This window comes from Salmo salar, chromosome ssa11 (genome assembly GCF_905237065.1).
Source record: "Salmo salar chromosome ssa11, Ssal_v3.1, whole genome shotgun sequence".
NCBI lineage: Eukaryota > Metazoa > Chordata > Actinopteri > Salmoniformes > Salmonidae > Salmo > Salmo salar.
Genome location: NC_059452.1, coordinates 65,737,087 through 65,755,125, shown reverse-complemented (window position 1 = coordinate 65,755,125; position 18,039 = coordinate 65,737,087). Strand labels below are relative to the sequence as shown.

At 44.8% G+C, this 18,039-nt stretch overlaps 1 protein-coding gene across 8 annotated transcripts in view; it reads right to left on the bottom strand.

Moving 5' to 3' along the window:
- Positions 1–18,039, bottom strand: part of fcho2 (FCH and mu domain containing endocytic adaptor 2) — a 102,184-nt gene that overhangs the window by 54,518 nt on the left and 29,627 nt on the right. For all 8 annotated transcript variants that reach the window (XM_014128060.2, XM_014128062.2, XM_014128063.2 and 5 more), the window contains exons 3-8: positions 17,624–17,698; positions 17,257–17,398; positions 15,816–15,968; positions 15,319–15,423; positions 8,731–8,829; positions 2,503–2,599 (exon numbers count right to left, since the gene is read on the bottom strand). In XM_014128060.2, coding sequence (XP_013983535.2) covers positions 2,503–2,599; positions 8,731–8,829; positions 15,319–15,423; positions 15,816–15,968; positions 17,257–17,398; positions 17,624–17,698 — 671 coding nt within the window. The remainder of the gene's footprint in view (positions 1–2,502; positions 2,600–8,730; positions 8,830–15,318; positions 15,424–15,815; positions 15,969–17,256; positions 17,399–17,623; positions 17,699–18,039) is intronic.

Sequence of the window (18,039 nt, the reverse complement as noted above, 5' to 3'; positions counted from 1 at the left end):
GCTTGTCAAATGTGGCAGGGCTTGCAGACTATCATGGATTACAAAGGGAAACGCAGCCGCAAGCTGCCCAGTGACACAAGCCTACCAGATGAGCTAAATGCCTTCCATGCTTGCTTCGAGGCAAGCAACACTGAACCATGCATGAGAGCACCAGCTGTTCCAGACTACTGTGTTCTTGCTCTCCGCAGCCGATGTGAGTAAACAGGTTAACATTCACAAGGCCACAGAGCCAGATGGATTACCAGGATGTGCATTCAGAGCATGCACTGACCAGCTGGCAAGTGTCTTCACTGACATTTTTTACCTCTCCCTGACCACCATAGTAACACCTACATGTTTCAAGCAGACCACCATAGTCCTTGTGCTCAAGAACGTCAAGGTAACCTGCCTAAATGACTATCACTCTGTAGCACTCACATCTGTAGCCATGAAATGCTTTGAAAGCCTGTCATGTCTCACATCAACACAATCATCCCAGATACCCTAGACCCACTCCAATTTGCATACCACCCCAACAGATCAACAAATGACGCAATCTCTATTGCACTCCACACTGCCCTCTCCCACCTGGACAAGAGGAACACCTATATGAGAATGCTGTTCATTGACTACAGCTCAGCATTCAACACCATAGTGCCCTCCAAGCTCATCACAAAGCTCAGGACCCTAGGACTGAACACCTCCCTTTGCAACTGGATTCTGGACTTCCTGATGGGCCACCCCCAAGTGGTGAGGGTAGCCCACGTCAGACTCCAACACTGTTACAGGCTTTGGTTTTTTCATTTATGTTTTGAAGTTGGACTTTAGTACATATAGTTTGTTAGCACATAGGGTGCATCTATTGGTGTCACCTCGTTAGTCAGTATACTGTATGTTACACCTGTGCTGTTTGCCATCTCATTTGTGGGAAGGTGTTTCACCTGTGCGAGCCCAGGTGCTATTTAAGAGTGGCTGGCCCAGAACTCCAATTGTCTTGAGAGATGCGGCGGGTTAACACCTTTAGTTGGCTCTCCCTATTTTTATTTCTAGACAACCCTTTTTTCTTATTTTGTTTTTTTTGGTTTGCTTCCTGTCTTTAAGTTTGGTGTTGGTTTGCCTTTTGGTTTGCCTTTACTAAATTTAGTGGGTGCTCATGGTGGGTGTTTTAAGGTCCCAGTTGTTGCTATGCAACTTTCAGTGGACACCCCCAAGAGTGTCTTTTAGAACCCCTCCTAAAACCCCACCTGTTTCGTTTTGGTACTTGTCAGTGAATGTTTGTTAGTATCCTCTTTATTTGTTTTATTTGCTGGGAAACGTAACACACCATCATTAAGTTTGCTGACAACACAACGGTGGTAGGCCTGATCACCAATGATGACGAGACAGCCTGTAGGGAGAAGGTCAGTCAATTGGAAGGCCCACAACAACCTCTCCCTCAACGTCAGCAAGACAAAGGAGCTGATCAAGGACTTTATCCACATCATTGGGGCTGTAGTGCTTCAAGTTCCTCGGTGTCCACATCACTAAGGAATTAACATGGTCCACACACACAACAACACAGTCGTGAAGGCACGAAAACACCTCTTCCCCATCAGGAGGCAGAAAAATTTTGCATGGGCCTTCAGATCCTCAAAAAGTTATACAGCTGCACCATTGAGAGAATCTTGACTGACTGCATCATCGCTTGGTATGGCAACCGCTTGGCTGCATCCGACCGCAAGGCACCACATAAGGTAGTGCGTACGGCCCTACAAATTGGAAGGCCCTAAAAGGAAGGAAGGCCCTGCAAATTGTCAAAGACTCCAGCCAACCAAGTCATAGACTGATCTCTCTGCTACCGCATTGCAAGCGATATCGATATCCACTGGACCCTAAACAGTTTCTACTCCCATGCCATAAGACTGCTAAATAGTTAACCAAATAGCTACCCGGACTATCTGCATTCACTCCTTTGGCTCATCATATATGCTGCTGCTTATTATCTATCCTGTTGCCTAGTAACTTTACCCACCTATATGTACATATCTACCTCAATTACCTCGTACCCCTGCACATGGACACAGTATATATCCAAGTTATCATGTGTGTAAACGCCCCGACCAGTGTCCCAGCTTGCATGGTGTCACATGCTAAGTGGAATATCACCTACCTACCTTTAAAGCAGATTACATCTATTGAGTCAGATGGCCTTGTACTGCTCTCTCATTGGCTCTCCCTATCATAGGCCCATATCCATCTTAAAGACAGAAAGTTACTTTCAAGGAAGTTGCCTCTAATAAACTGACACTGATACAGGGTCAGATTCAGCCACATTGAAGGAGTAAGTATAGAAGTTGCCCCTAACTAACCACTGAGCCACAGTCAGATTCAAGCATACTGAAGGAGTAGACAAATTATATAAAATTGCCCCTAACCACTAAAGTGCTTCACCAGTCATACACAATAACATATGTGTAATACATTGATCTGCATACGTGTTTTTCCTATCATCGCAGGTGTGTCTGTGCGTGTAGGGCATCTTACCTGGTCTCTCTTTGCCCGTTCCTTTACTTTCAGCCAGTTTCTGTATTAAGCCCTCCACAGAGGTGTTCTCCATGTTCCGCAAAAACTCTGTATGGACCTGCAGAGGGACAACACAACAAACACATAGGGTCAAGACGTGCGCCTCGTTTACAGATTGAGTAAGTTAGAATTTTGTCCCCAAATGTATATTATATAAACTCAGCAAAAAAAAGAAAACATCCCTTTTTCAGGACCCTGTCTTTCAAAGATAATTCGTAAAAATCCAAATACCTTCACAGATCTTCACTGTAAAGGGTTTAAACACTGTTTCCCATGCTTGTTCAATGAACCATAAACAATTAATGAACATGCACCTGTGGAACTGTCGTTAAGACACTAACAGCTTACAGACGGTAGGCAATTAAGGTCACAGTTATTAAAACTTAGGACACTAAAGAGGCCTTTCTACTGACTCTGAAAAACATTGAAAGCAAGATGCCCAGGGTCTTCTGCGTGAACGTGCCTTAGGCATGCTGCAAGGAGGCATGAGGACTGCAGATGTGGCCAGGGCAATAAATTGCAATGTCCGTACTGTGAGACGCCTAAGACAGCGCTACAGGGAGACAGGACAGACAGCTGATCGTCCTCGCAGTGGCAGACGACGTGTATCAACACCTGCACAGGATCGGTACATCCGCACATCACACCTGCGGGACAGGTAACAGGATGGCAACAACAACTGCCCGAGTTACACCAGGAACGCACAATCCCTCCATCAGTGCTCAGACTGTCCGCTATAGGCTGAGAGAGGCTGGACTGAGGGCTTGTAGGCCTGTTGTAACGCAGGTCCTCACCAGACATCACCGGCAACAACATCGCCTAGAGGCACAAACCCACCATCACTGGACCAGACAGGACAGGCAAAAAGTGCCCTTCACTGACTAGTCACGGTTGTGTCTCACCAGGGGTGATGGTCAGATTTGCGTTTATCGTCGAAGGAATGTACTCTAGAGCGGGATCGATTTGGAGGTGGAGGGTCCGTCATGGTCTGGGGTGGTGTGTCACAGCATCATCGGACTGAGCTTGTTGTCATTGCAGGCAATCTCAACGCTGTGCGTTACAGGGAAGACATTCTCCTCCCTCATGTGGTACCCTTCCTGCAGGCTCATCCTGACATGACCCTCCAGCATGACAATGCCACCAGCCATACTGCTCATTCTGTGCGTGATTTCCTACAAGACAGGAATGTCAGTGTTCTGCCATGTCCAGCGAAGAGCACAGATTTCAATCCCATTGAGCACGTCTGGGACCTGTTGGATCGGAGGGTGAGGGCTAGGGTCATTCCCCCCAGAAATGCCCGGGAACTTGCAGGTGCCTTGGTGGAAGAGTGGGGTAACATCTCACAGCAAGAACTGCAAAATCTGGTGCAGTCCATGGGGAGGAGATGCACTGCAGTACTTAATGCAGCTGGAGGCCACACCAGATACTGACTGTTACTTTTGCCCCCCCTTTGTTCATGGACACATTATTCAATTTCTGTTAGTCACATGTCTGTGGAACTTGTTCAGTTTATGTCTCAGTTGTTGAATCTTGTTATGTTCATACAAATATTTACACATGTTAAGTTTGCTGAACTTAAACGCAGTTGACAGTGAGAGGACGTTTCTTTTTTTGCTGAGTTTATAAATAGTTTATGGTTAGTGAATGCCATTTTGTGAGATACTTCTTATTAGCTGAAATCATGTTTTTTCAAAGCCATTTTAGCTGTCAACCTAGCTGTTCGGTTCGAACAGATTCACAAATCATGGGAATTTGTCGCCCTATGCAGAACGTTTTCTCCCTCCAAGGCACGTGTTGCTCGGCAACCCCCCTGAACAGGCCTGCTTCCTCTGGATAAAGCTAGTGTAAGAATGCTAACAAACGTTTGTGCCATGAAACTAAATACATGCTGCATTGACCCACAAAACCTAAGTGTTAGATTCATCATAGTGTTGTGAGACAAAGTACGGAAAGTGATATTCAATGTTGTTTTATTGGAATGTGCAGCTGTTGTTGGTAAGTAATGAATCTGCTAGCTTCTGATAAGACTCACTGAATCTTTATCTTGGAGTTTGCACTTTTGGGACTATTCCATTGGTTCCATTGTACAGGGGAAACAAAATCAAGCTCAGCTCAAGTATTTTCACATGTATTTGACCCCAGTATGGCATCAATACAGATAGCATTACATGAATAAAATAAAAAAAATCACTTGAAGAACTGAAGGCAGAGAGGCAGACACTTGGAATACGACACACTTGAATGGGTGTTGATTGAGTCCATTGAGGGCTCACTCTGTGTTAGTAGTAACACTGGGAAGTGCTGGTGCAATAAGAAAATGGGGCAGTGGGTGTGTGACAGAGAGTGGGTGTGTGACAGAGAGTGGGTGTGCCTGTATCTGTGTGTGTGTGATAGTCATGTGTGAGACAGAGAGAAAGGGGGGAGAATGTGTGTGTATTTGCTGTGTGGTGTGTGATGGTTTGTGTTGTGAGTGACAGCTCGGGTCCTTGGGGACTGCTCTCTGGGTGTCTCTGGTTTTAGAATGCTCAGAAGGAGTGACACATACAATATGGCTCTGTGCTTTCCACTGTATACTCCCTCTAATAGACTGTACTACCCAGTGTTTGCTTCGCTCTCTGTTATTTAAGAAAATATAAAAATCTCTGTACAATGTGTCTCAATGGCCTGTGGGGACTGGCTTACATAATACATTTTGGTATGGTTTTGTGTCGGTAGGTTTGTTGTTGACAGAGCGGTTTCCTGATGCCCTCTGGGTGCTATCACAGGAAGGATGGTGTTTGTTTATTTGTTTTGGATGTCAGTGGCGTGTGTGTCCGTGTGTGCCGTTTGTTGTCAGTGGTTTGTGTGTGTGTGTGTGTGTCAGACTGTATCGGGGGAAGGGTAAAAGGACCAGACAGATGACGAACAGGGACTGACTGACTGTGCCATCTCGCCAAACGATTCAGATGTGCGTGATACTGTAAGCACAACAGAGTACCTCCATCCACTATCATGACCATACATACACGTCTCCCCCTCCCCCCTCCTGAGCCCCTCCGGCAAGGCGGAGTGCATTAGCCCCCTGCACCCTCACGGGGGGGGGGGGGTTGGGGGGTGGAGGGGGGCCTTGGCGAGGTCGAATGCTCACTCCAGCACACGCGATATGTCAGGTGCTCTAGCCCAGCTGCTCACTGCTGCCGTGAGGAAATGCACTGTAATGTCATCAACTGCGTCTCTCACACACACACACACACACACACACACACACACACACACACACACACACACACACACACAGAACCCCCCCTCAAACCCCTCCTTACCGGTAGTGATTTTTCACACATGCACAGAAAAAACACACATCCGCACTCAAGGGCACTTCCCTCACACACAAATGCTCGCTTACAAATACAAACATTGCACGCACAACAAACACACAGACTACACACACACACACACACACAGACTACACACACACTTGCCCGCCTGTGACTCTCTGCACAGCACGGAGGCATATCGTTGTAAAAATATCAACCAGAATAAACACGCAGTAGTAAGGAAGTAGTACCAAATATGACTTTTAGTTCAATTGTCGTCATTCTAATATATATAAATACATAAATAATAGTATATGCCAATTAGCAGAGGCTTTTATCCCCCAAAAAACAACATATGGGTGTTCCCAGGAATTGAACCCAATATCTTGGCATTGCAAGCTCCATCCTCTACCAACTGAGCTACAGAGGACCTCATTCTCCTTTTAAACCGCATTGTACCGTGTGACCTCACATCCCCTCTTTACTTTCATGCAGTCTCTTTACATCCTCCCCTCTTCCCTCCTCTTTTCCCATGCCGTGGTCTTTAGTGGTTTCTATTCATGTCCAGAGAGTAGAGGGGTAGTAGAACTAGAAAATGGCTGAGACATGCAGACTGCCACGCCACTGTTTAGACCCCAGCCCCAGGTTAACATGAAACTACACTTAACGCCAGGCTAGCCAGTGTGCCAAACAGCCAAACTGGGGCTGTGTGCATGTCAGTACACATTGTGGTCACCTGGCCAGTTAATGGTGTGTTGAGTCACTAGACCGTATTCATTATTTTAGTGTGTTGATGTGTTTGGAAAATATGGATTGTTTAAGAGTATGTGTTTACTTGACCGTGTGTGTACAGTGTAATGTCCATTTGCGTGTGCAGAGGTGTAATGTCCATTTGCGTGTGCAGAGGCGTCATGCCCATATGGGGCACAAGGGCACATCCGATTTTCCATGTTCTAAAACATTGCAGATGTTAAATAAATTACTTAACTTCATTTTTAAGCCCATGTTTTATCATCATTATTTAGTGGTATTTTTGAGGGGGCACACTGGACGACCCCCCCCCCCCCTAGTACGTGGTTCCTTCCATAGTGCACAATGGAGCATTTGATTTGATTTTAGCCGTCAGCGAAGGGCAGGACTCACAGGAGGTATGTTTGTAAATGAATTTGATCAAGCTATGCAGCCTATTCATTCCTTCTTGATGAATAAATAAAACTAACATGTGTTGCTGTTTCTCTGTAATAATAGCCACCTAGCAATTTTATGAAGTTGGCTTTAGCTAGCCAGCTAGAATGGGAATCTCTCAACCTCACAACTGCCTACCAAGTCATTTCTGGCTATCAATCAAGTTATAGTTAGACAAGCTGCTCTCTTAGCTGGCATGCCTGCTGGAAATGTGGCTACACTTCAGAAAAGCAAGCCCATTATAAAATGCAATAAGACTCACATTCCTTTCAATATTTTACCCAGATTTTAACAGAGAAGCATATTAAGTTTCTTTTAAAAAAAAGCACCAGTCAGGAGGATACAGATAGCTCAAGAGGTATGCTTAGATATGCCAAAAAAAATACTTGGTTTACAAGTAAATCGGGCACCTTATGATAATGAATCTACAAATACCATGATATGTGCCTGTGTTGATGATGTATGTTATGATCCCATGTACTATGTTGTGATTTGGATGTAATATCATCGGCATGTTAATGCAGTATATTGAGATGTGTGATTTACAACAGTCAAAATGACACCCTCATTGAAATGTCAATTTAACAGATAAAGATAATTTATGCAAAAAAATAAATAAAAGATTTGTTTTACATCGCATAAAATATTATGGCTCTAGATTGCAGGGGGAAAAAAACAGTTTCCATCCTCACACCCTTTGTGCCCCGTCTAAAATAATGTGAGCAAGACACCCCTGTGCGTGTGTACAGTATAATGACAGTGTGTGTATTTGTTTGTCTATACTGCTGGTCAAGTAAGTGTACTGTGTGCGTGCGTGTTTGCATGTCTAGGCCGAGTTTGAGTGTCTGTGGTCTAACTGATGAAGCAGAATCTTGCACGATTAGAGTGGCCACATTCTCCCTCCCTCGGATCCCTCCTCTCCCTCTCCCCTCCAATCTGGTTCAAAGGGTATTCATCACGGAATCACAATTACTTGGGCTGCCTGCGCGTCATTTCCCAGCTGTTTGGGACAGCACTCACCCACCTTTAGGCTCTATTTTAATTAAGCCCAGCCCAGCCTAGCCAAGCTAACACAGACAGGCAACGTTGTCCTTCTCCTGTTCAAATGCATGGTAAGACTGGAGCTTTAAGGCAGAGTGGGGCTGTGGCTCCCCCTGTGGACACTACTGGGACTGCAGCAGCAACAGCCATTGCACAGTACACACACAGTGGAGCGGAGTTTCTTTTGAGTTGTCTATTGCGTCAAGTAGTAAAACCTCTAGAATTTCTTTAAGAACATCTTCATAGAAGATAAACATTTGAGATGTAAAAAAAAATTATATTATGTTGTAATTGGAACGATCAACATTGTAATTATCACTGATTCAGTACTATATGTACAGCAAAACACAGTAAAGTTCAGTAAAATATCCACACTTCTTAAGATCAGAGTGCAATGCCTAGTACAGTTGGCATGCCGTGCCTCTGGTTGCATGTTGAAGGTGTTTTAGATTGGTCGAGAGGGAGTTTTGATCAGTTTTTAATTGGTTGATATAAACCACTGAATGGAAGGCTTCCTGGTTCTCAGTTAAACGATTAGAGTGATCAAAGACTACACTAATTCATCTGACGCACAGTGAACCCACTGAGCAAGGGGACAGGACACAAACCCCACCCCGCCCACAGGAAGTGTGTGTGTGTGTGTGTGTGTGTGTGTGTGTTGACTCACCTCTCCGATCTGAACGTGTGTCTCGTCAAGAGATTGTGCGTACGACTGAATGATATCCTTCATGTGAACGATGTGGCTCTCCTCGATGTTCTGAAATTTCTGGAACACAGAAAGAAAACACAAAGGAGTAAATATGCAGCAAATCATCCACTTACATTTAGGAGTCACTAAACTAGAGGAAAACAAATATGCCAGTAGAAGAGTTAGGACCCAGAGTTTTCCATGACGTTTGACCTGATCAGGAAAACAGCCCCAGCTGATTTTTGTTTTGCATTATACCTGCTGTATTTTTGTATTCTGAAAGTTACATAGAGTATCTTGAAAACCTGATTGCTGACATACAAAATATGTTGGGACTATATCAACAATGGGACTAATGAAACAAATACCAAAAGATTTTCCTTTAAGCTACTTTCGACTTATGACGTGCTAGATGCCTTGCGAAAGATGGATGTAAAAAAAGCAAAAAAATCCACTTGGGCTGATTTGCTTGATCCTTTCTTGCTTTAGCTTTCTGCTCCTCTGATCGCAGAATCTTTAACCTTACAATTATTTCAGGTACCATCCCTTGGGTCCATCCCTTGGGTCTGCAAATATATATACTCCCCCCTTCAGAAAGGTGGTGACACACGTGACCTAAATCATTTTCGCCCCATTTCCAAACTGTCTTGCCTAGCAAAAATTATAGAATCCTTGGTAAATACTCAACATGAGATTGTTTTTAACTACAAAATATATACTAAAATGTACAGTCGTGGCCAAAAGTTTTGAGAATGACACAAATATTAATTTCCACAGTTTGCTGCTTCAGTGTCTTTAGATATTTTTGTCAGATGTTACTATGGAATACTGAAGTATAATTACAAGCATTTCATAAGCGTCAAAGGCTTTTATTGAAAATGTTTATTTATTTTAGTTCACCTTTATTTAACCAGGTAGGCTAGTTGAGAACAAGTTCTCATTTACAACTGCGACCTGGCCAAGATAAAGCACAGCAGTTCGACACATACAACAACACAGAGTTACACATGGAATAAACAAATATACAGTCAATAATACAGTAGAAAAAAAACAAAAGTCTATACAGTTAGTGCAAATGAGGTAAGATAAGGTAGGTAAGGCAATAAATAGGCCATGGTGGCGAAGTAATTACAATATAGCAATTAAACACTGGAATGGTAGATGTGCAGAAGATGAATGTGCAAGTAGAGATACTGGGGTGCAAAGGAGCAAGATAAATAAATAAATACAGTATGGGGATGAGGTAGCTGGATGGGCTGTTTAGAGATCGGCTATGTACAGGTGCAGTGATCTGTGAGCTGCTCTGACAGCTGGTGCTTAAAGCTAGTGAGGGAGATACGAGTCTCCAGCTTCAGAGATTTTTGCAGTTCGTTCCAGTCATTGGCAGCAGAGAACTGGAAGGAAAGGCGGCCAAAGGAGGAATTGGCTTTGTGGGTGACCAGTGAGATATACCTGCTGGAGCGCGTGCTACGGGTGGGTGCTGCTATGGTGACCAGTGAGCTGAGATAAGGCGGGGCTTTACCTAGCAGAGACTTGTAGATGACCTGGAGCCAGTGGGTTTGGAAACGAGTATGAAGCGATGGCCAGCCAACGAGAGCGTACAGGTCGCAGTGGTGGGTAATATATGGGGCTTTGGTGACAAAACGGATGGCACTGTGATAGACTGCATCCAATTTGTTGAGTAGAGTGTTGGAGGCTATTTTATAAATGACATCGTCGAAGTCGAGGATCGGTAGGATGGTCAGTTTTATGAGGGTATGTTTGGCAGCATGAGTGAAGGATGCTTTGTTACGAAATAGGAAGCCGATTCTAGATTTAATTTTGGATTGGAGATGCTTAATGTGAATCTGGAAGGAGAGTTTACAGTCTAGCCAGACACCTAGGTATTTGCAGTTGTCCACATATTCTAAGTCAGAACCGTCCAGCGTAGTGATGCTGGACGGGCGGGCAGGTGTGGGCAGTCATTGGTTGAAGAGCATGCATTTATTTTTACTTGCATTTAAGAGCAGTTGGAGGCCACGGAAGGAGAGTTATATGGCATTGAAGCTTGTCTGGAGGTTAGTTAACAGAGTGTCCAAAGAAGGGCCAGAAGTATACAGAATGGTGTCGTCTGCATAGAGGTGGATCAGAGAATCACCAGCAGCAAGAGCGACATTATTGATGTATATAGAGAAGAGAGTCGGCCCGAGAATTGAACCCTGTGGCACCCCCATAGAGACTGCCAGAGGTCCGGAAAACAGGCCCTCCGATTTGACACACTGAACTCTATCAGAGAAGTAGTTGGTGAACCAGGCGAGGCAATCATTTGAGAAACCAAGGCTGTTGAGTCTGCCAATAAGAATGTGGTGATTTACATGAAGTTGATGCAAAGAGTCAATATTTGCAGTGTTGACCCTTCTTTTTCAAGACCTCTGCAATCCGCCCTGGCATGCTCTCAATTAACTTCTGGGCCACATCCTGACTGATGGCAGCCCATTCTTGCATAATCAATGCTTAGATATTGTCAGAATATGTGGGTTTTTGTTGGGTCTGGGGAGTTTCCTGGCCATGGACCCAAAATATCAATGTTTTGTTCCCCGAGCCACTTAGTTATCACTTTTGCCTTATGGCAAGGTGCTCCATCATGCTGGAAAAGGCATTGTTCATCACCAAACTGTTCCTGGATGGTTGGGAGAAGTTGCTCTCGGAGGATGTCTTGGTACCATTCTTTATTCATGGCTGTGTTCTTAGGCAAAATTGTGAGTGAGCTCACTCCCTTGGCTGAGAAGCAACCCCAAACATGAATGGTCTTAGGATGCTTTACTGTTGGCATGACACAGGAATGATGGTAGCGCTCACCTTGTCTTCTCCGGACAAGCTTTTTTCCGGATGCCCTAAACAATCGGAAAGGGGATTCATCAGAGAAAATGACTTTACCCCAGTCCTCAGCAGTCCAATCCCTGTACCTTTTGCAGAATATCAGTCTGTCCCCGATGTTTTTCCTGGCGAGAAGTGGCTTCTTTGCTGCCCTTCTTGACACCAGGCCATCCTCCAAAAGTCTTCACCTCACTGTGCATGCAAATGCACTCGCACCTGCCTGCTGCCCTTCCTGATCAAGCTCTGTGTTGGTGGTGCCCCGATCCTGCAGCTGAATCAACTTTAGGAGACGGTCCTGTCACTTGCTGGACTTTCTTGGCCGCCCTGAAGCCTTCTTCACAACAATTGAACCGCTCTCCTTGAAGTTCTTGATGATCCGATAAATGGTTGATTTAGATGCAATCTTACTGGCACCAATATCCTTGCCTGTGAAGCCCTTTTTGTGCAAAGCAATGATGACCGCACGTGTTTCCTTGCAGGTAACCATGGTTGACAGAGGAAGAACAATGATTCCAAGCACCACCCTCCTTTTGAAGCTTCCAGTCTGTTATTCGAACTCAATCAGCATGACAGCGTGATCTCCAGCCTTGTCCTCGTCAACACTCACACCTGTGTTAACGAGAGAATCACTGACATGATGTCAGCTGGTCCTTTTGTGGCAGGGCTGAAATGCAGTGGAAATGTTTTTTGGGGAAAGTCCCTCTTTGCATTGCAATTAATTGCAATTCATCTGATCACTCTTCATAACATTCTGGAGTATATGCAAATTGCCATCATACAAAGTGAGGCAGCAGACTTTGTGAAAATGTATATTTGTGTCATTCTCAAAACATTTGGCCACGACCGTACACCAGTCAGGTTTCAGACCAGGTCATATAACAATGTCTGATACTTCTTTGGTTTTAAATTATGTTCTTAATTGTGCATAAGAAGAAACACTGCGCGGCCCGTTTTATTGACCCGTCTAAAGCCTTCGACACTGTGGACCAATCATTACTTATTCAGAGTCTTTCATCAATTGGCCTGGACCTGGCTGTGTGTAGCTGGAATGTATTTAAAGGACAGAACACAGTGTGAATTTACTGGTGGTGTTAAATCAGGAATTCTTGGGATCAGCGATTCTTGGTCCGGGTTCATTTCACTATTTACATAAAAAATTAAAAAAATAAGTAAAAAACACTGACTTTCACCTGTATGCAAATGACAATGTAGTGCATGATATTGCCCCCACAGCTAACCAGGCTCTGTCAGAGCTTCAATCAGCCTTTATTGCCCTGCTGAAAGCCTTTAACTACCAATTTCAGTTCAATGTAGGTAAAAGCAAGTATATGTTATTTTCCAAATCAATTAAAAATGTTTGATGATTTGTGCATATGTACTTTGGATGGTGCCCTCGTTAATCGTGTCCCCGCTTATAAATATTCTATTAGGACACGGTCCTGTCTTACTTTAAAATAGCAGAAAACAAATATTTCACTTAACATTCATTCTGGTTATTGACTATGGCGATATCGTCTATATGAATGCAGCTGCTACTGTATTGAAGCCATTGGACGCAGTTTATCATAGCGCATTGCACTTTATTACGGATGATAGAAAACGCAATGATGTGTACTGAACCTATCGGAAAGTAGGCTGGCCCTCTTTGAAGGCTAGTATATTGATGCGTTGCACACTCAATGTCTATAAAGTACTCTTGCATAAACTTCTGCCATACCTTACCTCATTGTTAACCTTCAGACATATAAGTTACCAGACCCGGAGTCAGGGGTGGCTAAACCTGGGGATCCATTCAATCTCCACCGAGTTCGGTAAATCTGCTTTTAGTTTTTTTTGTTGCGCCTCTCATGTGGAATGATTTCCAAATGTTGGTGGAGTTGGTGCCTCTAGGGCAATTCAGGCGGATGTTACAGGGCTTTTTACTGAATAATGTGTTTGTTTCATATGATTGTGTTTTGCTTTTCGTGTTTTCCGTGTTTGCTTTTCATGTATTGTGTAACTGATGTGTATATAGATAGGCTACGTAGCCAATAGTGTAATGGTTGTCTATTGATGTGTTGATGCAGGGCTCATCTGCAAAAAGAGACCGTAACCTCAGCATGACCCCCTGTTAAAATAAAAAGTACCGTAACCTCAGCATGAACCCCTGCTTAAATAAAAGGTAAAAAAATATAAGGAAACACCAACATAAAAGTGTCTTAATAGGGTGTTAGGTCACCACGAGCCACCAGAACAGCTTCAATGCGCCTTGGTGTGCGTAGCTTATAGATAACGAAGACAAATACTTTCTCCTGGTCAGGCCAGGTCAGGAAAGACTGTCACGGTCTACGAAAAAGAGGAATTCAAAAGAGCCCAATGTGTGTGTGTACAACAGAACATGTGCACCGTGTCCAATGCAGGAAAAACAGTGCGCGGAAGGATTACTCTTGGATTGATAAAAACACATGTATACATTTCCCTAAAGACTTCCTCTTTGTGCCCTGGCCACTTCCTTCTTGTGTGTGTCATCTCTATTTGGGTGGTCTGGAAACGAAGGGACACCAACACAGATCCCCCTGCAGCACAAGGTGCCAATTATCCAGGGTGGGCCAGCCACAAGGAGCTGGGCTCATCTCTGGGTTTGGAGCGGTCTGTGTGTGTGTGGGGGGGGGGGGGGGGGGCTGGGCTCTAAACGCTGGTGTTTACTCCCATCAAGTGCTGGCTGGAGAGAGTTTGGGGTAAACTGAGGAGAATGACTATAAATAATCATAAACTCCTAAATCACATGGTGGATAGAGGGGAAGATGAGCGTGCCTGACCACATAAACACATACATCGCAGACACACACACACACACACACACACACACACACACACACACACACACACACACACACACACACAAGCTCGTAAAATGTGCACAATCATGGATATAGGCAATCTCATATTCTTTCACACACAAACATCCATGATTGCTCGAGCAAACACTACCACATTTAGTGTACACACAAAAATGCACGACACACAGAGTACATTCACAGGCGAGCGCACGTGCATAAACCCCAGTATTCACGTCAGCCTACAGACACACTCAGACAGAGAGTCAGACAGACAGATAAGAGACACAAACTCAAAACACACACACACACACGCAAGTGACGTCACAGAACACGTGCGCCCGCGCTGTGTTTATAAGTCATGTGCACATGTGTTGAATTTGAGATGAGCCGTCGACTGTGATCTAAGGAAGCAGAGCTGTCCTGCTGTTTTCTCTGGGGGGGAAACAGAAACGCTCCCCTAACTTAAACCAGTTTGGCCGTGTGTCTCGCTGCGGTGCAGGAGGATATGGAGGGCCAAATTCTGTTGATCTGATTTTAATTTAGAGTTGATCTAATCAGCCGTTCAGATGGTTCCAATCAGAGTTTTCCACAATGATTCCGTTAGGGAGGAAAAAACAAGCTGGAGATGATAAAGGCATGGAACGCAGAACACACACACACACTGACAAAACACACACACACACACACACACAGACTGACAAAACACACACACAGCACGGAATACTGAGCGGTGGACACACACACACACACACACACACAGCAAGTCCCTTAGAACATGCACACAAAGCACATAAGAGTACAGTACACCACACACAAAAACAAGAAACACACAACCACATTCTACTGTGGTACTAGAAAGTGCACGGAATAACCAAATCACACAAACCCACACCTGTGTAGTTTCAGCCATCTTCTGTTCAAACTCGGACTTGGCTGCGGCGTATTTCTCCACAAGGCCCTTGTAGGCTTCTGTGGCTTTCTTGGCCTTCACTCCCGCCTGCAGAGAACAGAGGGAGACAGACAACAGGAAAATGGCCATCTGTTCTCATGTGTCACCATCAGCATTAGAGTCGCACAGTGCTCTATGGAGTAACAGATCTCGCCAGACCAGAGACACCACTACTACTCACAACAACCAACCACAGTATGCGATTCAGAAACAGATTGTGGCAGTAAACAGTTCTTCTGGCTTTACTATTACGCATGTACATAATGACAGACTTGGGTATGGAAATGGAGGCAGAGAATGGGCTAGTGATAGGATGTACTGGGAATCTACAGCTGCACACTTATTGTCTTCTGTTGTCCACCTGTGATTTCCCACATTGCTCTGTGTGGCTCTCTCTTAGAGTAGTTTGGTCTAGTGTACTTAAGTCTAGTGTAGTGTACCTTGTCCACTTCTCTCTGTGTGGCTCCCTCCTTGCGGAGTCTCTCCTGATCCACAGTTTTGGCGTTGTAGTTCTCCTTTGACTTCTGTAAGGCCACCCCGGTTGTCTGGATGGTCTGCACTGCCCCATTAGTGGACGCCACCTCCTCCTTTGTCTGAACAAGACAGAGGGAGGGGGAAGACAACAACCATTAAAACAATCATTTTAGCATAGTTTGAAAAGCCATTTATTGAAACCACTTAACGGCAACAAAGATAATGAAAAAAAAAGAAGAGATTGGTTAAAACCCCATTCGCATGAGGAGAGGGAGAGAGATGGGCACTGTGTGTGTGACAACACTTTTGTTATGCTGAGAGCACAAAAACACATCTCCGCTGCTAATTCACAGTTCCTGTTTCGTTAGTTGGACTGAGACCTCCTGACTCATGCATGAGACGACGCTCCGACATTTCAGGCTGCTTAGGGAAGGACGGCTCATCATAATGTCTGGGACGGAGCGAATGGAATGTCATCAAACCATGCGTTTCATTGCATTTGATACCACTCCACCCAGTCCGCTCCAGCCATTACCACGAGCTCGTCCTCCCCAATTAAGGTGCCACCAACCTCCTGTGCGCTCCGGGTCTAAATCGAGCAGGGAGAGAGGGGTGTCTAAAATGCAGGCTTCAAAGCACAGCCCTGGCACGACAGCAACAACTAGCCTAGCTACTACTGATCAGCAGACTTTGGCAGGCTGAAAGACTGATCAAACGCAGCCCCTGCTTTGTTACTCTCTAGAGAAATGAAATGATTAATCACAAGCAGAACCTCGTGGTTACTTTAGGAGGCTCCTCTAAAGTAGTGACATCATGTCTGCAAGCTGATCAGGGGTGAGATCATTCAGGACGGGCCATTTTCTAGAACAGAATCAATAAAGCCAATAGAACTCAGAACGGGTAAACACATTGCATGTTAACTGGACGATGGGTCAGATCCACAAGCAGGGAGGGAAGACTGATCAAGCTCAACAGCTACACAGTGTGGCTACTGCAGGCAGGACAGTGAATCCCAAACAGAACACACGCATTCTCCCCAGAATCAGTAGAATCACTCTACTAAAAAACTCTTCCCCATAGTGGTGACTGAAAGGAATCAACTTTATTGATCTTGAGGGTGAACATAGGTTTGTCCCCAGCAGCAGCCTACGTGGACAAACAGTACGAACACACAGGCATACAAAAGGACAGACTAGCTGATGCCTAAAGGAACAAAGTAGCGGTCCTCTGGGGCTCAGTTGGTAGAGCATGGCTTTGGCGTTTGCAATGCCAGGATAGTGGGTTCGATTCCCGGAGCCAACCATACATTCAAAATGTATACACGTATGACTAAGTTGCTTTGGATAAAAGCATTTGCTAAATGGCAGATTATTAGTGTGTAGTTGTGTGCAGTTCTCCATGCCATACCTTTTTGTGGACCTTGGCCTGGTCGTCCACATACTTCTGCACATCTTTGATAAGCTCCTGTAGCTTCCTCACTAGCTCCAGGTGGCAGCTGGCCAGCTTCTCTGTGGACGTCTTAAACACATCCCACACTGGGGCAAATGTCCTGCAGGACACACATGCGCACGCAGGCACACACACTTTATTAACTGGGGTGTGTTCAGTGGAGCATTCAGGGAAGACTTGTCTTATCTTTAAATAGGGAGGGTTTGATATGGAACTCAAACTCATCCCTCTTCCCCAAAGTCCTCACGAGGATAGAAGAACAAAATGTGTGTGTGTGTGTGTGTGTGTGTGTGTGTGTGTGTGTGTGTGTGTGTGTGTGTCTTACCCAAGCTGAGAGAAGTTGCCAGCTGACTTGGCAAGTTTGGTCATTGACCTGGCATAGACCTCTTCTATGGTAGCCCTAGAAGGACAAAACACATCACGTCATTACCTTCATCATTTTCACCTACTGAATCAGTAACATCACTCAGTGTGCGTTCCAAATGGATTCCCTATATAGTGCACTACTTTTGACCCTATGGGCCCCTAGTCAAAAGCAGTCGACTATATAGGGAACAGGCTGCCATTTGGGATTCATCCTCAGTCTCTTCTGAATAAGTTCAACCAATATCAATCCAACAACACAGTATTAAAAGCCCCCAAAACCTCTACCAGTTGTAATGAGTTTTAATTGAGTGATTACAACAAGTACTGCACATGTAAGTCAAAGCACAGGACAACTCCACTCCCACAAAACACACA